This window comes from Mchenga conophoros, linkage group LG23 (assembly GCF_057382185.1).
Source record: "Mchenga conophoros isolate Kocher_MC1m ecotype Shallow Benthic linkage group LG23, M_conophoros_male_GT1.1, whole genome shotgun sequence".
In the NCBI taxonomy this organism is placed as follows: Eukaryota; Metazoa; Chordata; class Actinopteri; order Cichliformes; family Cichlidae; genus Mchenga; species Mchenga conophoros.
This window is the reverse complement of record NC_140547.1, coordinates 11384594-11409985: the sequence shown is the minus strand read 5'-3', so window position 1 is coordinate 11409985 and position 25392 is coordinate 11384594. Positions and strand designations below refer to the sequence as shown.

General features: G+C 42.8%; 2 protein-coding genes across 6 annotated transcripts; both read right to left on the bottom strand.

Moving 5' to 3' along the window:
• Positions 1-2314: 2314 nt before the first annotated feature.
• LOC146546760 (AN1-type zinc finger protein 5) lies at positions 2315-10636 on the bottom strand. 3 transcript variants are annotated; one of them, XM_085263629.1, is made up of 6 exons: positions 10478-10636; positions 8875-9074; positions 8379-8490; positions 7397-7524; positions 6865-6972; positions 2315-5702 (listed from the first exon to the last, which is right to left on the bottom strand). In XM_085263629.1, the coding sequence occupies exons 2-6, from the start codon at positions 9032-9034 to the stop codon at positions 5554-5556; spliced, it is 657 nt and encodes a 218-aa protein (XP_085119755.1). In that variant the 5' UTR covers positions 9035-9074; positions 10478-10636; the 3' UTR covers positions 2315-5553. The 3 variants fall into 3 exon arrangements, with proteins under 3 accessions (XP_085119755.1, XP_085119757.1, XP_085119756.1); XM_085263631.1 differs by lacking the exon at positions 10478-10636 and adding an exon at positions 9217-10471; XM_085263630.1 differs by lacking the exon at positions 10478-10636 and having other exon boundaries at positions 8875-10471.
• A 374-nt stretch (positions 10637-11010) lies between these two features.
• On the bottom strand, positions 11011-25354 carry plin3 (perilipin 3). 3 transcript variants are annotated; one of them, XM_085263627.1, is made up of 8 exons: positions 25212-25354; positions 16051-16138; positions 15635-15830; positions 15221-15303; positions 14554-14785; positions 13492-13841; positions 12376-12594; positions 11011-11634 (listed from the first exon to the last, which is right to left on the bottom strand). In XM_085263627.1, the coding sequence occupies exons 2-8, from the start codon at positions 16117-16119 to the stop codon at positions 11497-11499; spliced, it is 1287 nt and encodes a 428-aa protein (XP_085119753.1). In that variant the 5' UTR covers positions 16120-16138; positions 25212-25354; the 3' UTR covers positions 11011-11496. The 3 variants fall into 3 exon arrangements, with proteins under 3 accessions (XP_085119753.1, XP_085119754.1, XP_085119752.1); XM_085263628.1 differs by lacking the exon at positions 25212-25354 and adding an exon at positions 20658-20807 and having other exon boundaries at positions 12376-12591; XM_085263626.1 differs by lacking the exon at positions 25212-25354 and adding an exon at positions 20658-20806.
• Between the last annotated feature and the right edge of the window lie 38 nt (positions 25355-25392).

The following is a 25392-nucleotide window of genomic DNA, read 5'->3' as shown; positions in this document are numbered from 1 at the left end:
CAGGATGGACAGGATTAGAAATGAATCCATCAGAGGCCGATGATGGAGCCTCAATGACTACCGACCAGTTGCTCTAATACCTGTTATAATGAAGTGCTTCGAGAAACTGGTCCGACGTCACATCATGTCCTGCCTGCCACCCACACTCGACCTGCTCCAGTTCGCATACAGAGCTAACAGATCAACTGAAGATGCCATTGCTACAACGCTCCACACCACCATCTCTCACCTGGAAGTGCAGGGCCGTTACGCCAGGCTGCTCTTTGTTGACTTTAGCTCTGCTTTCAATACAGACTAATAGTTAAACTGCTGGAAATTGGACTTCCTTCTACCACCTGCCGCTGGATCAGAGACTTCCTCTCAGACCGTGTACAGAGAGTTAGAGTGGGGGCTCATCTTTCCTCAGCCCTCAGCCTTAACACCGGCTCTCCACAAGGCTGTGTACTGAGTCCCCTACTGTACACTCTGTACACACATGACTGTGCTAGTACCCACCCAGACAACACAGTCATCAAGTTTGCAGATGATACCACCGTGGTGGGGCTCATCTCAGGGGGAGATGAGACGTCGTACAGAGCTGAAGTTCAGAGGCTGTCAGATTGGTGTGTAGATAACAACCTGGATCTCAATACCACCAAGACAAAAGAACTGGTAGTTGACTTCAGAAGGAGGAAGTCTGAGCTGTAGCCTGTCAGCATCAATGGCGAGTGTGTGGTCTCCAGTTTCACACAGAAAGGCACTCCAGAGGGTCATCAATATGGCCCAAAAAATCATTGGACATCCTCTTCCCTCCCTGAAGGACCTGTACAGCACTCGCTGTCTCAAGAGGGCACGCAGCATCCTACGGGACGGTACACACCCAGGACACCGGGTGTTTAAGCTGCTGCCGTCTGGCAGGAGGTTCAGGCTGCTGAGGTCCCGAACAAATAGACTCAAGGACAGCTTTTACAACAGGGCAATAGCCCTAATCAATGCAAATAGCTCACCTGACTGGCTACCTACCTGGACTTTTTGGGGGGGGAGGTAACAATGGTAAAAACAGTAACAATAATAATATTTATATTTATAACAAGGTGCAATAACAATTAATGTGCAATAATAACAGTGTGTAATACAAATACACTTATTCTTATTTTTTATTACTAAGTTATTATACTGTGTTGTGTTGTGTTGCGTTGTGATGTGTCGTATCGGGTCATGTTGTGTTATATGTAGTGTCGACGTAGGACAGTTTTCCAATTTCATTGGACTATTGGACTATGTACGACTGTGCAATGACAATAAAGAGTTATCTTATCTTAAGGTCCATTAGGCACATCAGTACAAACCCACAGGGCCCCGAGAGGTGGTCTAACTTTTTTTTTGCCCTTTATTAAACACTGGATGACATCAAACAACAAAGCTACTGCCTAGAATGTAACTTGTAATTGTTAACTTTAATGACTAAATCATGATGGAAGTAGGATGGATATCTTATACATGTAAATAAACGGGCTTAATTATACATAATAACACAGGAATATCCTATATCAAACTGATATTATTCAGACAGATAACAGAATAAATGAAAAAATTAACGTGGTCTCCATGTGCTAGAGAAAGGCTTTGATAATAATAATAATAATAATGGATATCGGCCATCGGCCCCTCTGGCCATCACCAGTAGGCGGTAGGTGAAGTGTCTTGCCCAAGGACACAACGACCAAGCCGGGGCTCGAACTGGCAACCTTCCGGTTACAAGACGAACTGCCAACTCTTTGAGCCACGACCGCCCCCGGTGTCATTCCTGTCATTCCGCCCCTTTGAGTCATTCCTTCAAAAGATATTTCCTCATTCTGTGTTTTGGTGTTGTACGTGTTGACCTGGGAATAATTTCATGAGTGCAGAGGCATGTTTATACTCAAAGTAAGCCCTTGTTCTATAGACAGAAGCATTCTGGGAGATCTGAAAGTAGTATGGATAAAGGTGATAACCTTTATTGACCTGTGGCGCCCCTACGTCTTAGGGCAGGGCTGTCAAACTGCAGAAAGATCAGAACAAGACCTCCAAAGGCTACAAACTGGCCCACTTGATGGCTTTACAAAAATGTGAAAAATCATAGAAAAGTCATTTATAACAGTTAAATACGCTTTTCCCGCTGTGGTGATAACAGCACAACTACATTAGCTGTAAAAACGCGTATATTTCCACATGCAGCTTGTATCACAGTAAAATACTGAGGTTTTCTTCTAAAGCAGAGTGCAAGGAGCTTGGATTTAAAATGAGTATTTATTTAGCATACATTAAGACAAATAAATACAAACGACAAGTGTAAATTAAAATAAACTTTGTGATTTTATTGTTTATACTTACTCTTACACATCATACAATCCTAACTCTTAAAAGAAAAAATAAAAAGATATCTGGTGGTGTTTCTGGGGGACTGGAGTGCCAAGGGACGGCAACTACACCTCTGTGAACATCGTAGATTTCATCTCAAGTCCCTAAAGCTCATCTTGAAAGACAGAATAATATGTCTTTATTCCTGCAGTGAAGCTGAAGAAAATTCATCCTAACTCACAAGTTTATTATTCTCAATCAAAACCCTTGCATGATGAAGACACTGATTATGAAAGGTGTGAGAACATCAAACAATAATCAATGCAACAAAAAAGGGGAAAAAAAAACCCAAACAAAACACAAGTATATGCACTGATAATATCTCAGTTACTCAGGTCACGTAGCCCTAATTGCTGGTGGCAAGTCAAACAGTCAAAAGATTTGAATGATTCAAATGTCTCAAATCACATAAAGACAACCATCGTCGGCCAACGGACAGTCAGTCTGACGGCAACACGACTTATCGTGTGACTTGTGGTGGTTTACATTCAAACTGCTCACATTTATCAGGAAAAACATGCTGAAACGTTTGGAGCACTGATATGAGCAGTCAATAGAAAATGAGCGTAAACCATGCAACCCCCCATGATTTACATAACTGAACAATCATCACAGGAAAATTCTCCCATGAAGAGACAATTAATCTGTAAAGGAAAACCGAGCTTACCGTATGCAACGATGTTTTATAATCATCAACCAAGTCTGAGAATTCTGTGTCTAAAACACAACGAACTGCAGAGCAGCACCAACCACTCGTCCCCCTGAATATCACAGTTAACACCTTCTCAATTTGAAATTTACACTGTAGGTGTGACGGTGGAAGAAGTTAAATCACCGTCACTGCGGGCTCAACTCATCCACGGCAAAACGTCTCGCCGTCGGCATGCCAAGTCATCACGTCGGCCATTAACGCAAAGACTCGACGAAGTCTCTTTTTCAATCAGAAGAGGCAGAACTAAGCCGACACACGGAGGAGTGTGATTCCTCTCTTTCGCCTTTTGCGGTGGATTATTTTTAAATTGCATTCCCTGAAAATTCAAATGCAACTTTTCTCCAGCTTTCATTAATATATAATGAACCGCATCAAGCAACATTTACAGGGAAAGCTTTTAATAATGAAAAGATGAACCCTCTATTTCTTGCTTGGGGCCCTTTAAACTTTCAGTAATATCGCTATTGCTACAAATCAGTAACAGGATAAAAGCTCTGACTGAGATACTCTGTTATTCAGCAACGTTAATATAGCTCGGGAGGGAGGAGGGGGGGCTGGTTAAGAGTGTAGCTAGTATGGTAAAATAGAAACCACGTGGCCTGCAGGGGATACTAGTGGTTATTAAACAATTTGAACATTACACGTAAAAACCTGAAAAATTAATGAGGAAACAAGATGGGGAAAACATCAGTGCTAGTTGTAGCACATTTTTTTGGATAATTATGAAAAGCACTTTAATACAGAGAGTACTATTTGTTGCCTTAATCCCCACCTTTATTACCTGGCAAAAATCTACATTGAGGTTATACTATAAGAAGAGGAGCTGTATGGTATTTACATTTGAGGAAAAAAAAACAAACAGTCCTGTTAACGGGAACCTTACGGTTCCGGCCATGCATTGTGCTACTGCTGTGCGGCTTTTTAAACATTCCAGCTTCATTTCAAACTACGCGGTCACAAAACAGCAACGCGTGTTTGACTGCACACATGCACGTGGGACTGATCTTCCTAGAAGAAGCTAGCTAGAAGCAGTCTGAGCACACTGTAAAAGCACAGCACGCAACTCTGCGGCACTGCAACGCTGAGCAGAACGTACGCCATCGTCTATGAGAGCAACTGCGACCCGGGTCAGTTTTCATTCAGCATGTGTCAGTGGTCTGCTGGTGGTAGGAGAAACGTGGAGCTTCATACAGGCTCCGAAGAACATAAAAGGTCATTCGAGGCGAGCGCGCCGCCTTACCGAAGAAGAAAATCTCAGCAACTCGACAAGGCAATTTCATCAGCAAGGCTGCGATACAGCTCGGCTATAAACTGCAAGTGACCCGAATGCTGAACAAAACTGAGCGGGCATGGCACCGTAGCTTGTGCTCTGCAGCGGACATACGTCGTTGTGCTTCATACCCAAAGCCTTAATCACTGACATCCTACTGCACTCGCTCCCTCCGAGCGGCTCAGCCGGGCTCCGCTCCGTCACGTCAGAGCTCGGGCGCGCATTTTCTTCTTCACTGGTTACATAATCAGGATGGAATTACTTAAATATAATCGAAGAAAAAGTTAAGAGCAAATCGTTAAAGATTCGCGGACACATGCTGCCAATCCTCCAGCACAGACCAACCAAACAATAAAAAATAAATAGAATGCAATCACACAATTCAAGCTAACTACAATATATTAATATAGATCTTCTGATGTCATACGCTCATTAAAATAAAGAAGAAAAAAAAAAAATCAATCACACAGTTAAGTCAAGGTCGTTTGTTTCCCTCCCCGGCTTTCCCCTTCCAATGACTGTTCATGCACCCGGTATCCATACAAGCCTACATATCAAAGAGAGACGCATGTGGAAAACTCAGACTTTGGAGTACTACATGTGGTCGCCCACAGAGTAAAGGAGTTGCCAATTTGACAAGTAGTTGACATCATTTTTCAGTCTGGGATAAAATACTATATTCCAAAGCCCTTAAAGGTCTTGCTGATACATGAGTCACTAGACCCCCTAAATGTGTTTCTGTCATTATCCCGATTGACACATTCCTTAACAGCTTATCCTCGTTCATTTCAGCTACCTACAGGGATTGTATAAAAAAATACACTCACACGATCCCGCTAAGTGGAAAAACAACAACAACAAAAAAACCAAAAGGGGTAAAAATCAAATTCCTGCCCTTCCCACGGCAAAACAAATGTCCACCAAGCCCTCATGGCTCTCTCCCCAGCTCTCAAGCAAATGTGCACGCACACACACACTTTCATACAAACACACGCGCGCGCTGCAGCCACAAGTGGAGAGAGAGGGAGATGCTAGTAAGGGAAGTGTCTGGACTGTGGCTGCGACCGCACCACCCCCACCCCGCCCGCTTTACACTACCATGAACAAATGAAGCCACGATATCAGGTGTTTTCATCCAAGTCGCCATTGTTCAAATTCACAAAGTCAGAAACTTCTTTTTTGCTCTCAGTCCTCATAACTTCTGAATCTTCTCAGCCACTACGATGGGGTTCTCCTTGCGTAACTGGGCAGCGGCTGCGCTCCGGTAATCATAGGGACAGTCGTGTTTGTCGGAGTAACGATGGATGGCGCAGAACAGGTTGCCACAGCGACAGTCAAAACCTTGAGGAAAAAGAAGCAATTAAACTTGGACGCTTTATTATAGATATCACATGTATCTGGACACCAGAGACCAAAACTCACATCTCGTTTTGGGGCAGAATGGCTATTTTCTTCAATTTGGGATTGTTTCATTTCTCGGGTGCTGACCCCAAATCAGTGTGTTAGAACAGACAAGAGGACAGAGCAGCAAGGAAACTATGTGCTGCAGTAGATAGGGCCAGCAGTAAAACCCACATATGTTTGGGTTTATATACAGCATATTTGATGCATTACCTGCCATCAGACCAGACTACTAAGACACCACTGACAAAAACATTCATTTGACCTTAAAAAAAAAAATACGGCAATTGTTCCTTGACTGCTGCCTTGTTAGGTCGGTAAATCTCACCACATGACTTGGTTCAGATCTTCCAACTTCTGTGAGGTAAAATTCACCGACTTCTTTTTAGCGTACCATTTCCAAAAGTTAATAAGCTTTGGTTACACACACACACACATTATGAAAACTCAGTTTTCATGCTGTCTATCCGTAAACTAAAGAGTTATTTTTCATTGTTGGGAACAGCCCTGTGTCTCTCTCCAAGCTGCAGGAAAACAGAGTCAGCTCGAGGTGCAGAGGGAGACTGAGGCTATATTAAAAAAGAAAGAAATGCATCACCCAGTCCTACTACATCCCGATTATTTTACAGACTTATTCTTACACTGCCCTGTGTAAGGTTTTAATTAAATTCAGTTTGACTGGGCCTTGATGATGTTGCTCAATTTTACATGCTAACTCAGGATGTGGTCTCAATTAAGCTGATATATAATCATTGCTATTAAGTCTCAGAGTCTCCTATGAAGCAAAAAAAAAAAAAAGGACCGAGCTGCACACTGTGAAATGTATCACTTAAGTGCAGAATGTCGCTCGCTGTACATAAGCAATCATCACAGAATAAATGCACATATGAATCATTTGTGTGCAGCTGTCATTATTGTCCTTTAAAAACAGGTTTAGCTCCAAAAGCTCTGCAGGCGAAGAATATTAAAGATGTCTTTGACATTGCACCACATACATCCGTGTGCCAAATCAATGTCTTATTAGGGGTGAGGAACCCCTGCCGACTCATAAAACACAGGATAAACAGATAAGAAACTTGAGTGAAATTCTTCCCTCACTTACCAGTAAGTCCTACTTTCTTCCGGCAAGAAAAGCAGCGATTCTTTTTCTTGTTTTTATCAGGAGTCTGGTCGCCATCAGACGAAGCCTGCGCAGCTTCCCCGACTGGCTCTGGTGGGGAAAAACAAAGCAACCGTATGTAAAACAGCTGTATGTTTATTTATGCACATGTACAAAAGACAACACAATTAACTTCAACCAATCAAATATGCTAGCCGGGTCAGAGGCCGTAACTTAAGCTTTATAAAATATTATTTAAACACGTAAAAACACGATTTCCTTACACAGTTATTTGACTGCAACACAGAACATGCCACACAGCAGAAGGCAAAATGAAATAAAACGGGAAAACCAATGGAGTCATCACAGAGCATATTGTGTTTATCACTTCAGGCACGCTCCCGGAACACGGTGGCGAGTGCGTCCCATTGTTTATTCACGCAGCAGTTCTTAATAGTGTACTCCTCTGCTTTGAGTAGGGCCGACCGTGTGGACGGTGGGTAGGGAATGAACTACTGCTTTCTACGATGTTTACCTGTGCTGTTTGAAGTACCCTCCTCTTCACCCTCCTCGGCTTCTGCTCGATCAGAATCCACAGCTCCTGAATCCTGGGAGATGCTCATAGCTGTCATCTGTTGAGTTACTGGGCTGGTGGAGCTGGGACTAACAGGGCATCAAATCAAGTCAGCAAATTTCAGTTTAGATTAAATAAAAATACTGAAAAAACACACAACAAAAAAAAAAAAAAAAAAAAAAAAGAATTGAAATGATTAAATTTATCTTGGTACTCTCTTTGCTTTGGTTTTGTCCCCTTTGGGAGGAAACAGATCCAGTGCACACGCTGCAATATAAAACCATTTTTAGCAATTTCAAGAGCCTCGCAGAACTTTTCTTACCTATCGCACTTTCCTCACAGTGAATTAAATCCATTTTTAACATTTAAAAAGGTTAGCCCAATGGTAAAGTTAAAGCAAATTATAAAAGAGGCCCTTCAAAACGCCGAATAGCAGAAAAAGAACTTGGCCAGCAAAAAATTATTCAGCATTACGCTGCAGTTTTTCAGAACAGGGCCTCAAGCTAAGTTTTAAACTACACCATCCTCTAGCTAATTTTCTTCCAGTGTCAATGACAACACAGCCCATCGTACACTTAATTTGGCTTTTGATAATCATCAGAAGCTCATCACAACCTCACCTGTCAATGTCGACGTGCAAATTGAAATAGCTGAAAAGTTCTTACTAGAAGGTTGGGGTCGTCAGGGTAAGGTAAAAATGTTTTCACCCAGAAAATGACTGCACCATGGTGATAGAAGGTTTTGTTTTCATAAATAAATATGCACACAACTGCCTACCCTTCTGCAGAGGCAAGCTGCGGTACTAGCATGAACTGACTGGACTAGTCAAAGAGCCAACACGGAGTATATTTTTCCTTGATGAATCACATCTAAAACACTGATTCACAATGACTCAATGAAACAACACGGCTCTCTGCGCTTTTCTACGCGTAACTCAGCATACCTGGTTGTTTGTTCCTCAGGTGGGGTTCCTGCCACCTCTGTACTGGGCTCTGAGGTTGTGCTCTCCACAGTTGTACCGGCCGATCCTGGTGATCCCGCTGGTGAAGTAGCAGCTGTGTGCACGCATGTGTGTGTCGGGGAGGGGGGAGGACAGTCAGATCAGTCACAAAAATCTGTTGTTGCCTCACACATGGATGACTTTCCACTTGCTTCTAAGCATCTTGACATTCCCTACATGTATTTGTTTACCATGATCAGATGCACTTTGAGTTAATGTACAACAACAGATGGCAATGTAACTCTCTTGCTTTCTGATGCCACAGTGTAGGCAGCTAATGCTACCTCTGTTCTCCAGCCCCTTTTAGCTAGTTCGGCTCCCTATTTCCAGTGCACTTTTTGAGTGACTCCCATTTAAAAGCTCCTGACTTATTCACCTGGTACACCCTTATCCAGCAGACCCCTGCTTTTTATAGGTCATGTCTCTCCCATCTTCCTACCTTTCTCTCCAGGGGGGCTGGACCGCCCCCCTCCCTGTTGTCTCTGCAGGTGTTCCTTGTAGCAGACCGAGCACATGCCGTTGGTGCGGGGGTTACCATAGAAACCGCATCCCATAGTGCAAAGCATTGGCACCTGCGTCTGATTGGTCTCCTGAGCCATGCTCTGACAGAGGGGGTAAGGGGGATGGGAGAGGATAATCCTGAAAATGGGGTTGCAGAAGTTAGTGAGAATAATTAGCAGTCCCTGTTTGATTACAAAGCTTTTAGGTTGGAGCTAAAAGAGCTTGGAGATTGGCATTGCAGCATGAGAGTAGAGTTTGAGCACATCATGACTTCTTTTACCTCTTTTGCACCGACACAGAGCCAGTCCAGCTCTGAAAGGCTTGAGGACTGATCGTTACATAGCTTAAAGAAAAAAGACAATCACAGCAGACAAATCCTGGGGCTTATTTGGCAAATACTGTTACTTTCTAGCTAAAGCCCCTTCCAACTTTTACAACCAGTAAATTTGCAGCACTGAGCTGGTTCACACTTTTCTGGCACAGAAAGTAGTCATCCCTCCCCCCCATTTACTGGAATGCATTGAACCAGCTCTAGATTAGGCACTGGACAAGTGGAAAAGAGGTCTTTGTGAATTAAAGGTTATGGTCCACTACTTGCAGCTGTAATGAAGGTCTGTCGCAGTTTTATAAACTTCATAAACCAAAATTAAGACCAACCCCAACTTCTGAAGGCCAAAGTCCACGATTACTGCAAAATCAGGCCTGGACTTTGGCACACTGAAAATACTAATAAATAAACTATGCTTCAAAATTATTAGAAAACACAAAAACGTAGCAGCAATAGAAATACCAGTGAAACGGATCGCCGAATGTACTGCACCTCTTACAACATCAAAGCAAGCACGAGTTTTAAAAGTAGGAAGCTGTGGGATTAGTTTGAACAAACACGGAGAGCTGTGCACGGTGACGGAAACAAAGGGTCCAAAGAGCCGCACACACACACACCCTAGAAGGTAAATGACGGTGTGTGAAACATGCGCTAACTCAGCTGTTTCGCGCTTTCTTCCGCCGCACAAGACGTTTTTGGTCATGGAGAAAGTTGTGAAAAAGACAACAACAATAAAACAAAAACCCCGTCAGTACGAAACCGCGCTGGCTAACGTTAAAACTGCGCTGCGTGCAGTTTAGCCGAACAACTTCCAGCTGGCTGTTCCCAGTCCGAGTTTGTCCGCACAAGAAAACAATTGGCGTCCTGTGCTTGAATAGCTCACAGCAAACATTAGCAAACAGCCTCGCTGGACGTTTGGTCTGTCTGACACTGCATACAGGTGTAAAAGGAAGGACGAAACTCGACCGGTGGCCCTGTGTCATCGTGAAAAATACGAAAGTTAAATGCTACAGCGTCCTCGGTGACGAACTATACGCAGATCGCGGCTTTTCAATCGAATAAACGCTAGTGTTAGCGGGCTATCTGTTAGCAGAGTTGCTAACGCAGTCAGCCAACCCAAAACTAGAGCGCCTCCCAACAGCGTCCCGGCTGGGTTTATGACTGGTACCACATCCCGGGAATCTGCCGAATCAGTCGGGAATGAAGACATTACCTGAAACGTAGTTAATCGGCGGCTGTCGACGACGGAGGGGTTCAGATTTGAGTGAGCTGTGTCCCCAGCAGAGCGCGCGGCCTCCTACCCAGCGCTAGCTCCCGACATTCGAAACAACGACCATGACGTCACCGCCAATGTCAGCCCTCAGAGCGACGGGCCAGCACAGCAAACTACACCTACACCACCTCCACCACCACAGCTGATCATCACACACAAGGTCAGAACAGCATCGTTCGGCCCCAGCCCCTCTGTGGACACGATCCCTGACTTTGGCCTTTTTATTTAGGCGTTTTAATCTTACAGTTAATTTGTTTTATGTTATTGATCTAATGCTGCTTCTTGAGTTCCACATCCACAAAAAGACTTCCATTTTTGTGATAAACAGGGAAATCAATCATTTCTTCTTCACAAAACAAATAATCTCTCTAGACTTATTTTTATCCTCATTTTTCTGTTTGACACCATCTCCTGTTTCTAACCTGTGTGTGAGGCTGTTTCCAAACATAAATAAAGAGTCACTCGCTCATACATGATTCTGCAGTGTTAGAAATTTATTTACATATCAGTTTAATGACAATTAACTCTTTCCAGAAAGAGAATACTGAAGGTAAAATTCGAAAACAAATTAAATGCATCTGATTCAAGATGTCCTCATGTCTTTTCTATATTATTTTTCCTATACGCCACTAGATTTTACTTTGTTTTGGGAAGGTTTTGAATTTCTTCCAAACACATTAATCTTTCAGAGATTAACAAAACAAAACAAAACAAAACAAAAAAAAAAACCCAACGAATCTACCATAAATAATAAAGTGCAAAACAATCATTTCCTAAGGCCACATTTTAGATTTTAACTTCTGCATGATAAATGTAGTGTCAAAAACTGATAGAATTATGATGATGACAGTTTTTCATGAATATTATGGCACCTATTTTGAGCTGGTTCATCAACATCTAGAAATAGTCCCCTAACACCACTTTGAATCATCTCAGAGGAGCACAGGAAGTCTTCGCGTCTACTCGTTTGGTCCGGCCTTCTCTGCCACGTCGCCCTCTGCATGCTCAGTGATCTGAGGAGCGAACGGTCCCACCAGCCAGTTGAGCGGCGTGTTGTGCAGTAGATAGTCCATGACACCATCCACAGACTTCTGAACCTGGGATGGACACACACAACAGTACAGTTTTAATAAAAATGTACAGTTAATAAGAGGATAAATGATCTGAAATAATACTGAGCACCATCAGAGATTGAAAACAAATTAGTTTCACTGACTAGCCACTTTATTAGCAGATTGTTAATGCAAATAGCTAATCAGCCAATTACATGGAAGCCACTCTCTGCATTTCGATGTGGTCAAGACGACCTGCTGAGGTTCAGATTGAGCATCAGAATGGGAAAGAAAGATGATTAGAAACTGCTGATCTGTTGGGCTTTTCCCTACACGACCATATCCAGGATTAAGAATGGTCCAACAAATAAATTAATAATATTATCCAATGTGTAAGACAGCAGTTCTCCAGATAAAAATGCCTGGTGACGTCACAGGAAAATAACCTGACCTTGCTGCCAGACTGTGTTGAGCTCACATGAAAGCAACAGTAACTCAAATACCAGTAATTAGGCCTTGTACAAACAAAAAAAAAAAAAAAAAAAAAAAAAAGAGGGTTCAACACAGCAGTAGCAAGATGTACCTAATAAAGTGGTTGGTAAGTGTATAACATACACTTGAATGTTGTAGCATCAGCAGTGCATGGGACTTTCCAGTGACATTACACAAGAACTAACGTGGAGAGTGGTGGCGCTGTGGGTGAAACTAAAAACTCGAGCTATGAGCTACATTTAATTAAGCAGCTGCACAGCTGGAGCAGTAAAGACAGCAAAGCATGACGCGTACTTGGTTTAGCTGATGACGGCTCCGATCGAGGAGGACCGGCGTGATGGTGCTCGTGTTCCTCAGAGAGGAATACAGCTCCTCGGCAGACTGTCGAGCCGCGGTCAGCTGGTCCTGGACTGTGCTCGGCAGACCTTTAGCACTTGAAACCACGCTGGCACACGCCGACCGCAGCTGGTCGCTCAGACCACGCACCATAGAGAGGGTCTGCCTTTCAAGCTGCTGTGAACGTAAGTGGAAACAAAAACCAAATGAATAAAATGTAAAGCTAAGATAACGGGACAGTCCAAATGTAAACAGCACAACAATGACACAGAAGGAAATGACGGTGGAAAGTAAATAAAAAGCTCTCAGAGTGTGAACCTATGCCAAGCAAGCTCACTCTCTGGGCAGCATTTATTTAAGGGGATATATTAATATTGTTTCTTTGTTCTTTTTAAATGTACTTCAACAAGTTTTTAGTGCAGTAAAGACAAACATTATCTAGGAGCAGATCGTGGATTGATCTGCAAGTAACTGGACATTATTCATAGAGATGATATCATATAATACATTTCTAATTAACTAGGCAGCTCATTCCCTTCCTTTTGACAATGTCTTTAACACACACATTCTGTGATCAACTTGACAGACAGGCAGATGTGAAATGTAAATGTTGCCAGGACAAACAAAGGGCAAAAGAATTAAGCCGTTTGAAACAAAAGACATGAAAATTTGACCTTATGACCTTGAGGAGGTCATAAGGTGGCTCTACACATTATACATTATCACTTCAACCTTCAAAAATCAGTCTATTTACCTTGAAGGAGAGGTCAGAGGTCAAATGTGGACATCACATTTTGGGTTGTCTAGACCACAATACTAAATTTTAAACAAATGTTCTCATATGTGGATCTCATTTTCTAAGGAACAAAAATCAGGTTAAAAAAAAATATCAATAAATCAGGCAATTCTTTGTTTTTACCTTCATCAGGTTCCAATCAGCCCAAATAGCAAAGAAATTAAAAATGCATGACATGAAAGAGTTCGGGTCTTAGGAGGTCAAAGTAAAAATGCTGCTATGAAATATATCTGTAAAACACAGCTGAATAATCTGTTTCAAAGACTTTCGGTCCTGACCTCAGACTCATTTTTGGTCCCGTCTGGCTCTGGCTCAGACTCCGTCTGCCCATCATGTCCTCCGTGCTTCTGCTTCCACTCGGTCCAGCGCTGCAGGAGTTTCTCAGAGGCTCCTCCTATCTGGTTACCTGCTGAACCGAGACTGGCGCGGGCGCTTTCTAGCAGGTCTAGAGTGATGGTAATCTGAGCCACCGTACCATAGGCTGCGTCCCGGTAGTGACGTGCCCGATCCAAAGAGTGCTGAAGAGCTCGTTCCTGTACCTTAGTGGAGAGTTTCCCCAACCGGACAAAGTAGCTGGGGTTGTCTGAAGAGGTAGCTACCTCGCTGCTGGCAGGTTCGGCCACAGCAGCTGAAAGAGGCGAGTGCTAAATCAGATGTGTGACCCTGACATTACTAACAGAAATAGACCGTTAAAATACGTAGCATCTTCATTGCACAGGGTGTTGGGTATGTCATGACTGATGGAAACACTTTTCCCCTCCATCTGTTTGAAGCTTTGCTGCTAAGAGCCACTACAGAGCCTCTGATCAGTTCTGTGCAAGCAAAAGGACATAACGCTGCATCACTGTGCTTTCATTAAAAGCCACTTTGATGGTTAAAGGAACAACTTCAACTGTGCTGCTGCCACAGTTGCAATTGTGCCACATAGCCATAATCAGAGACGGGGCTCTTTCACAGCTTCCACAGTGGAGTATGGCAGGTTGTCATGATAACATGACATCACAGTAGCAGGTGTCAAAGCTGCGAGTGCTGGAAATTGCAGGTACTTTTTGGGCCAAGTTAACAGAAGGGAAGTTCACTGGAATGCCCTGCCTCTCTATGAATAGCACCGACCATCCACGTGTTCAGTCACGGTGGTCGAATTCAACAGTCATGATGACCACCCCCCCCATTTCACCAGATTACCTCATCCTGCTTTTGTGACCTATTTTTTGGGATAATCTCAATTATTCATTTTTTAAACCTTTATCTGTCAAGACACATTCATATAATTCAACAACAGGCAAACGGGTTCATTACCACCCAGTGTTTTCGATGAAGTGATTAGCACAGCTACTGACCCAGCTCCCTCTCAGTGAGCGGTAGGTTCTGGTCGACCCAGTCCTCGGATCGGCTGAGGGCCAGGCCCATCCCACTGCTAACCATCTGGCCCATCCTGGTGCCCATGACTGTGTTGATTCCTCCGCTGACTGCTGCCCGGGTCAGCTCGACGCCACCCATCACAGCCCCCACCACGGCTTCTTTGGCCCCTGCCACAGACTGGTACACCATTCCCACTGTGTCTGACACCACCTGAGGAAGTCGAGATAAGATAATTACCTTCTTTTGAAAACCAACGTGGTGCCGGAGCTCGATTTGGTGCCGACTATAATAAATAAATAAAATTCTGCCACGACTTTCTTCCTCTGAAATTACCCCAGTGTTTATCATTAATGCTAGCTGATAAACTGTGCTCATGCTGCTGTAAAATGCTGCCACTACTCAGTTTGCATTAGTGCCAGCAGTGACAACACGTTAGTGGAAAAGCGGTAAATGAGCAATGATCAGCGAAGCATTTTGCGTTTTCTGTATTGTCAAAATCATCCAGAATGCACCAATACGAAGAAAACAAGCACATGGAGGCCAGAGAGCTGTTTTCTTTATCAAGTCTATCATTTTGGATTTTTATGACAGCATTTAAGCACAATAGGGTTAGGTTTTTTTGATGCTACATTAAAATATTCTGACCTTGTCTGCTGGTTGGTGAAGAATAGGCAACTTTTCTTCCATCTTATCCAATCCTTTCAAAGCGTACTCGTTTGCAGAGGCAACTGCAACAAGTGCACAACAGAAGGACAACACGAGAATCAGTGAGAGTAATACCACTCAGTAAAAAACAGGCATCGTGTCAGGTTTACAGTACAGCTAGAACTGGATGAGTGTCAGAGATTCAAATTACACCACAATAAAATTTGGAAAGTTTATTCTCATGACAATAAAAGAAACAGTCTTATGATTCTATTGCATTCTATCCCTGAGGCAGCAATGGATTTGACTTCAGCTTCTCACCTTTAATGCGCAACCAGCATGAAATATCTGTTTGAGGTACATCTTTGTGCGATTATCATACGTTACATCAGATTTGCAGAGATGGGAACCTACGTTGTGGCTCGATCATGTTCAAGAGAGGTTTGGTCCCTGCGGTGGCAGCTGCACCCAGAGTCCGGACCCCGCTCTCGGCTGCATCCATCACTCCCTTCAGTAGGGGAATGCTGTCTTTGGTGGTACTGTAGGCGTTTGAAACCACCTCGCACGCCAAACTGACCAAGGGCAAGTTGCTCACTCGTGAAACAACAGTCTAGGACAAAAATAGAACCGTCGCCGTTATTGAAAGCACAATCCTGTCTCACAGTACAGTATAGTTCAGCTCTTTTCAGGTCTGTATTAGTAATCAATAAGGAATAATTATTAATTTCCAAGAGTAGATGATCAAAACGGGGAAATATCAAGTGTCAAATGAGTTCACAGTAGACTCGTGTTATGCATTAGGGATCATTTCAGGTCACAGTGCCCCTCACCTGCTGCTCTCCATTAGCTGGTTCTGCTGCCGGAGCTGCACTCTCATTAGTCTTCCCGCTGTCTGCCATTGTGACTGCTGGATTCAATCTGTGTCGTGGAATACAGAGTGTCAGAAACAGAGACTCGCCTCACATTGCCCACTGTGCATGATGAAATAACGGCTTTCTCTATGATACTCTGTGTTTAAATAGCTGGTATACTTTATCTCGCAGCAATCTTTGTCCTGTCAGTTTAATGCATGCGGAAAGGCAGCTCAGCCACGCCAAATTCATTTGTCAACACTATGATGTAACACAGACGAAACTACATTAAAAACTGATACATTTGGAAGTGAGTATTTTCTTGTCAACTTCCAGCATCATTAAAACAAAGCTGTGTATGAAGCAAGAATTAATGAGACAGGTGTTTGTTAAGTCAAGGCGTAAGCATTATGCATACGTAATCACTGAACTTATGATTTTTAAGCTCTTCTTCCATGATTATCTGTGTTTGAAGGAAAGATTTGAGCCAAAATGTGATTCAAGACTGCAAGAATAAAAGCCTGACATTTTAACAGCTCTTCACAGCAGTTAGGGTAACATGACTAACATCACTGGCAGCAGCAGCAGCATCAAAGGAAAACTCCCAAGAATGATTTATGCTTTGAAGTGTATTAGAAATAAAGAAAGTACAAATGGCTGGACGACACATCGCAAGTCCCTGTTGTTACTAAAAAGAGTGAAACAAAAATCATCTGGGGCTTATTCCTTTAATTCAATTCTTGGACTTCTAAGTGCGAGCACAGCTCCCTGACAGAACACGGATCCTCACATTTTTCTTGCACTCGCATTCAAAACGAAGGAAATGTGACGACAACATAAAAAGAAAACAGGGATGATAAATCATGCGAGAGAACTCTGTGGTTATGAAAGTTCTGATAATTTCAAAATATGGATGAGAGTCCGAGGAAAATCAGAACTAATGGCACGAACCGCGGTCCCGCAGGGCACTGAGTGTTCACGAGCTCTCGTGGCGGCTTGCAGGCAGAATGGACGACATCTGATATTATTAATCTAACGGGAAACGGCGAGCAGTGCTGCGCTGGTGTCAAATATTTCTTTAAATGAGAACTAGGCCAAAATAATTACTCAAGTGAAAAACTACCATATTACATGAATACAATGAAAAAGTGTCTTAAATGAAGATCAAATGTAATACTTAACTGGGCCATGCAACGCTGTAAAATTAATCAGCAATTTATTCTGTTTCACTGCAGGTCGTTTCAACCCTAGCCAGCCTGCCGTGTCTCTTCTAGGAGTGGGAATTAGGATTTATAAAAACCTGTATCAGAAGCACCATAAAAAAATAATAATAATACAAAAAATTATGTGTTAACTCGTGCAAATATACATGGAACAGTATATGAAAAATTTGGTGTACACAGCTTTATCCTTCAGCTCAGTCTGAACTCTGAGCAGCTCTCTGTGAGGCTCTTCAGGAATAGTTCTCCAGGCTTCTTGAAGGACATTCAAAGCTCTTCTTTGGGTGTTTCTGCCTTTTGTTCTCTTCACACTGCTTCAATAATGCTGAGGCCCAGGCTCTGGGGAGGCCGATCCATGACTGACTGTTCCACTGTGTGTTTTTCTACCCAGATGTGCTGAATAAACTTCAGCCTTTCCTCCCCGTTTCCCTTCATCAAGAAAGGCTTCCTGACAGCCGCCCTTCCACCGAGACATTTTCTGATGAGGTGTCAGTGAACAATAGATCGGCTGAAGGTCCAAATCATCCGTCTGGTCTTTGCTGAATTTTTTTTGTCCTGTTTATTAATGACATGACTTTCAGATATGGTTAGTCTGCTGTAGATGGGGTTTTTTTTGTTTGTTTTTTTAAAAAAAGACCTCACACTTCTTAGGTAAACATATCATACCAAGATGCCAAGTTTTCACCTAACAGCTTTTTGGGAATCTCGATTCATTTATCCTTCCTTTCACTAGCTGGGCCCACATCCTCATTTTAGGTTTGACAGCGTTTTAGTAGGTAAAAGTGAATGGTTTGACATGAATTGAGCTGCGGTTTGGGGAAGGCCTCAAAGGGGACTGGCGGTGGCTCCCGGGCCTGGCAGATCCCCATGCACTAAATAGAAATGAAGAAGTTAAATAATTGAGAACAAGGAGGGAGGGAGGGTGGGGCACGTAAACGAGAATGAACAGCTTGCAGAACTGGGGGAACCTATATAGATGACAACCGGACGGAGCGCGTTTGGAGGCGCGGTCCTGCTCCTGAAATTCCGATACATTATCTCCAATTAGCCAAAGAAAAGAGGACCAAATGATGTCTTTTTGGGACAAGCTGTTGGTAACAAAGTGCCTGAAGAGTCCATTTAAAGTTTGTCCTGTTTCCAAGTCTTCTGTTATGTGTGAACAAATGTGTCATAGGTCACATTACGTGGCTAAACAAACAAAAAAGATTCAACAGTGAGATACAAGAACTGAATAGGAAAGGAAATAAAGTGAAAAAGAAAACCTTTGTTTCCAAAAGCCATACTTTCTTGAAATATTATTATTAGTTTTTTAAGAAATTGGGGGTGGCTCAAGACTTTTGCACAGTACTGCATTTTTAAATTAGGGTCTCATATAGAAATAATATTCTTTACAAGTTAAAGAAAATGCATTGAGTTTTATTTAATGAGGTAATACAATCTCATTAGCTTCACTGTACTCTGACCAAATTTTCTTAGGTGGGTAGTCACTCCCCCCAAAGGACACTTCCTGAGCTCGGAAAACCTCAGAGTAGGCAGACTCATCACATTGAACAACGAGGGGATATTCAGTTTGGTAATTAGCGCACATGCATGCACACACACCTGTCTTTGTGCATATGCACGCACACGCACATACCTGTCTTTGTATCTTAAGCATATAGTTAAGACAACAAAGAGATACAAGCAAGAGAAGGAAGGAGGAAAGAGGCCCGTTAGCCAGTTGGAAAGAAACATCTGCAGCAAAATCCGTCCCTTCTCCCTTTGGTGCCTGCAACATGTGGATGGCATCTGCTTGCGTTCTGCCAGATGGCATACAGACATAAATGGACTCCACCTGTATTACCTGGGATGCTGTTAACAAGCGTCTGACATGCATGACCTGATGTACACAACAGAAGCAGATGAATGGGAGAAGCATGAGTCCTGAGATCTTCCTGCTGGAGAAACAGCCAGCAGCATCCTGAGGTGTGCAGCCAACCAGCGGCAACCTGAAGTCAGTGCTCAGGTCGGCTTCATCGACCTGACAGGAGGAGGCGATCAGCAAGAGACGAGCCTCAAATCCAACAGCCTCAGCCACGACTGGCATTTTTATAGAGCTACTATTCAATCATTTCACACAGTTTGGATGTCAGTGTGAATAAAATCATTTAACTTTTGTTTTTCGTGAGCTCTGGCAATCCAGAAGAGATCTTTCTGGCCTGTGCGTGACTCAGAATTACACGTTATTGCAACAGCTTGGTTGAGCAACGCCGTTTTTTTTTTTCCTGAGTGGCAGTTGATGAGATCTTCACCAGTTTTATTACAAAGCAAAGTCTGACACTGTGCACCCTGATATCAAGTGCGAGATGAACCTGCGATAACAGTACAAGTTATGAAGAAGGCTTTTATGCAACACAACCGGCTGCTTTAGACTTCTCAAAATGATCATCTCACTGACAACTGAATCCAGTAAAGTGGCCATTAAAATCCTATCAAGCCTCTTCCTACTGCTTTGTGTGTGACATCCTTGCAGTGTTGGGCCACATCAGGGGGATGGGGAAACTACTGTGTATTAGCCAGAGCTAAAACTCAAAGTCAAGATATCAAAGGTGACTTCGCTTTATCGGAAACTACTGAGACACTTATGTAGGTTAAAGGGAAATCTATGCTTTAGTTCCACCTAAAAAAGACACAGATGTGTAATGTTATTTTGCATGGGCTGGAAAGCAGTCAGAGCCCTGCAATGGTCCCTGGATTTATTTGATGGGGTCACCCGACGATTTAAAAGAAGTGAAACATAATGTGGTCTACTGAGCTCTGGCTTTTATCTTGTGAAACCATCCACCGAAAATATCCACTGAAAAATGAATCCGAGTGGGAAAAGTCACTACCTGTCTGAACAACTCAGAGCACATGCCCACACACTGAGGCCACAACCGGAGATGAAATCTCACAACAACAGATTGCCTGATTTTGAAAGGCTCTGAAGCTAAGAAAGATTTAGGTAACCGAGTGCACAATATTAGTTTAAGCAAAGGCTCTGAGCAGCATGACGATGATTCCCAGCAGAGCTAATCAGGTCCGTCTTTCATTGCTTCCCCTTTCTACTCGGTGAACTTTCACCCATGTGAGGAACTATGACTCGTTACTTAACACAGCACCAAACAAACGGCTTCTCCGAATCAGTCTCCCGATCTGTGCCTTAGCTTTTCGTCTTCATGGGGTTCTCTTTAAAAGAAAAGCTGTTTCCGCAGCTTTAACTGGAAGTAAGACCGAAGGCTAAAGCTCAGCTGGGCAACCCGCACGAGTTAGTTGGTTAAACAGCTTAAAAACATGGCTCTACGACTGCTGTCAGGACGGAACACACCTGTGGGATGAGCCACTCACCTGCCTGGGAGCCTGCCGGTTCACAGTCTTGTGATGACCTGCTGTGTTACTTCCGGTTAGTGACCCGGTCCACCCCGCCTCAGAGCCTTTATAGGGCACTGCTGCGCTACTCTTCAACACAGGGGAGGAAGGCGGAGCCTAAGACTGGCTTACAAACTTTCAGCCAATTAAATCACAGCACGGAAGTGCCCGTCACTGCAGGCCCCGCGGGCTCACGGTGTTGCGCCAGAACTTTCCAACATTTCTGTGACTTTTCTGTGTCACAGATGTGCTTACACGGATAAACGAGCAGTGGTCAGCGGGGTTTATAAACTGTTTAAGTATAAAATAAAATAAAAAAGACTCCTTTCATAATAATAATAATAATAATAATAATAATAATAATAATAATAATAATAATAATAATAATAATAATGGATTGGATTTATATAGCGCTGGCACCCAAAGCGCTTTACAATTCCATTATTCATTCACTGTCACATTCACACACTGGTGGAGGCAAGCTACAGTTGTAGCCACAGCTGCCCTGGGGCAGACTGACTGCTAAGACAGACACTATCTCTGCTTTTAAGATTAGGCTTCAAACTTTCCTTTTCGCTACAGCATATAGTTAGGGCTGGATCAGGTGACCCCAAATTCTCCCTTATGCTGCAATGGGTGCAGGCTGCTCGGGGATTCCCATGATGCACTGAGTATTTCTTCTTCAGTCACCTTTATCACTCACTATGTGTTAATAGACCGCTCTGCACTGAATCATACTTGTTATCAATCTCTGGCTCTCTTCCACGGCATGTCTTTTATCCTATCTTCCTTCTCTCATCCCAACTGGTCGTGACAGATGACCGCCCCTCCCTTAGTCTGGTTCTGCCGGAGGTTTCTTCCTGTTAAAAAAGTTTTTCCTTCCCACTTTCGCCAAAGTGCTTGCTCATATGGGGTCAAATGATTGTTGGGTTTTTCTCTGTATGTATTATTGTAGGTCGGCAACCCTAGGCACGAAGGGTTAACTGATGGCACGACCATAGCTGGACTGGCCATTGGGGATACTGGGCATTTGCTCGGTGGCCCGGTGACTTTTTTTTGCTTTGTAACGGTATAGGGTCTACCCTACAGTAATATAAAGCACCTTGAGATGACTGTTGTTGTGATTTGGCGCTGGATAAATAAAATTGAAAATAAAATAAAATTGAATCTTATATTTTAGTTACAATATCTGCTGCTGCCCTCTTGAGCAGATCTTTCATGAAAAAAAACCAGACCTGGATAAATAAAGGCTATATAAAAGTTATGCTTAACTTCTACTTTATGATAAAAACGTTTAAAATGACTCATGAGAGCTATATCTGGTATAAGTTTGAAATTTATCTATAACAGTTTAAATACAGGTGATTGTTTTTGGAAATATCAATCATTTTTTGGCACCACAATGGTCCCTTTATTTCTCAGTTGATGCTTGCATGGATTTTTTATCCCAGTTTTGCTAAATATACTAAACTCTCTCTGATCATGTGTTGTATGACTGCTTATAAATTGGTGACCGAAGGGAACAGTTACTGGTTTTATTCGCTCAGTCACTGAAGTAAACTCATTCATAATGTGATGCATTCATAGACTACACATAAAGGCTTTCATTTGTAATCTGAGCAGAACTTACACTATAAATCTTTCTGAAATATATTTGGGCTGTCTTGGATCAGTATGTTTAAGAGCTAAGATCTGCCTGAAGATTTTCACTGATTTTTAAGTCAGGGGAGAGTGAGGGAGCTCCGTGAGAGCTTCCCCTTCAGTGTGTTTCCTAAGGCTCAGGGTGGATCTGGAAAAAGGGTGACAAAAATTCATTTTCCCAAGGGGCCATGTGAGAAACTGGGACTGTTGTTGAGGGCAGCATCAATCATTCTATCCACCATCTTCTGCTTATACAATTCTGGGTTGTTGGGCGAGAGGCGGGGTACACCGCAGACAGGTCGTCAGCCGGTCACAGGGCTAAAACAGGGAGACGGACGACTGTTCACACTCACACCTGCTCTGGTGGATAACCTCACCTTTCCTTTGACAGTCTGCATGTAGGAATTGCTGATATTTACTAAACTGATTCTCTCAGAAATGTTTCCTGTGCCAGCGGCTGCCCCATAAATCTGAAAGCAGGCGTTTTCTTTTGCTCAAACACACATTTGGTCACGTGACTCATTTCCACAGGGTTTACTGAAGCACTGTTTGCAAAGGTGAGACTCTGACCTTTGTGAAAAAGTCTCCAGTGAGGTTTGCAGTGCAATGATGCATTGATGCAGCTCCTTTGGATTCACATGCTTTTCTTAATAACGGAGCAAACTCTCATGTCTCATGACGGTCGCCGCATGTGGCTGATCTTCTGTCTACACCTTCACCTCACTCGTTTAGCATCCATAACTTTCATGTGGATCAATAATGCATCACTTACTATACAACAATGCTGCAAATGTGTCTTTGTGTCTTTGTGTTTCTAAGAGAATATCAAGCAGAACATACTTTTTCATTCTATTTTGTAATTAGGAAGTCTATCCATTTTTCATATATGTTAATGGGGCATTTCTTTATCCACGCAGCTTCATCTTCATTCTAACTGCGTGCAAACTCAGCTGACTGATGGAGGCTGCGAGATGAGGCATTGTACTATGAGAACGCACCAGAAGAATAGGTTAGAGAGAGTTAAATGTCAGACTGTAACTGATCTCATGTATAAAACCCACCTGACTGACTGATGATCCATATATTTATATAAAAGGTTAATAGATTTGTGCATGTAATGTCGTATCATCATTAAAGCAATATTAACTTAAAGCAGAGAGTACCAGCTACACACCATATTTAGCCTTTTCTTGCAGCCTTTCTTCATTTATCCCCTTTCTGTGGGATGTGTTTATATCACGTGTTAATGGGTCAGTATTATAAGCGATAAGAGACCTGATGTGTGCTGTAGGTGTCAGAGGGGCTCTCCCCGTCACAGCTGAAAGTCAGGCAGCCTGTTTCATGCAGTTAATGCAGTAAACCCTGAGAGGGCAGTGTTTACCCACGGAGTCAGCTGTTTCTGTGGCCTCACCCACACAGAGATAGACGCTTCACATTTACATCCCTAAGATCTTTCTCTTCTGCAGATGCACCACAAATCCAGAGCAGAGGGCCTATTTTGCATTAAATATTAAACAATAAAATATTTAAATATCTGCTGGGAAATGGGAATGTGGACGGCAAAGGAAGACAGACAATACTTCCTTCCATTTAAAGAACTTATTGCACGGACTGTGAGGTGATTTCTGCATAACCTTTGTACTTAGAGTGGGATTCAGACAATGCAGTGTGTTTTATCGCAGTAAGGCCAGTACAGTGACTTCCTTTGCTGGATGCTGTGTATCATCATAACAAGAACTCTATTAACTTACCCTTTTCATTTAGAGAGGATTTTCATTATTCAGGCCATTACAGTTTTCATTATGGCTCTCTGTATTTCCCCAAATGGCTGCAGTAGGCTCCAGAGAAAGGAAACTGATTACCGCTAATGTTCACATCAGATATTCATCGAACGGGACCTGTTGTAACTATGTTTGGGCCTGCTTCATTATCCAGCAGTAACAGTTCAGGTTGTGACATCACACCAGCAGACAGGTCAAAGTCACAAAAAGCACAAAGAGACGAGAAACGTAGGCTTGTTGTCTCGACCACAGCTCTGTTACTCCTTTGCCTCTGAGTGGCCAAGCTGCTTCAGCCTCTGTTTACCTTTAAGCATAATCCATACACATGCATGCACACTCCCCTGCAATGTGAGCCCAGAAGTCTCTCATCTGTTCGTGCTTAACTCTTGACTCTGCTTCACTGGATCAGTTGATTGAGGCCAGAATTGTTCTGGAAATTGAGTAATTGAAGATTAGTAGATAACAGGAAAATCACTCATCCCTCAGAGTAATATGATCACACCACTGTCCCCTCCTTGCTCTCCCCTCTCTTTCTTTTTCCTGAAGACATACCTTTCAAGATCAAAGCAATAAATTGGCAATCTGAAGAAATTTTTCATGGATGCGAGAGCAGAACCTGAAAATATTTATATAGATTTCATCTTCAGCCGCCTGTTTTTTTGTCAGAGTAAATAGAAATGCCTACTCGGGCATTCATTTGGCCACAAGTGGGCATAAAATAAAACCAATAAATCGTACAAAAACCAATCCAGTGCCCGGTATTGTATATACAGTGCGATGTCGTATTGTAGCATACACATTTGAATCAAGTATTCATTGAAATTACTCCATGAAACCCACAAAAAAATCTGTAATTTTGATAAGTTAATAACCATAAATGCTTTAAGATGTTCGGTCTCTGTTGGCGTTTTACTCACAGCATTTGGTTGAATGATTAATTGTTTCAACAAGATATCCATCACCATCAAAACACTCATGCAATAATCTGCTGTGGAGTGTAAGGAGCAGTACAGCTATTCTGTAATGAAATTCATTTCCTCTCTTCGTGTTTTCAATTCATCCACAACTCTCAGGTGTGCTGGGAGTGGATCACAACACAAGGATTTCTTACCTCCTGTTTCACCTTCTGCTCTTCACTGTCAACAGGGCTGAAATGGTAGAAATTATCCATCCATCCATTAATAGCTGACCAGCCCTGCTGGGTTTCATTTGCACCATTGAATCTTCCTGAGTCTCATTGAACCACGGAATCTTATTCCCAACATCCTGCAACAAATTTCCGGAGACCTGAA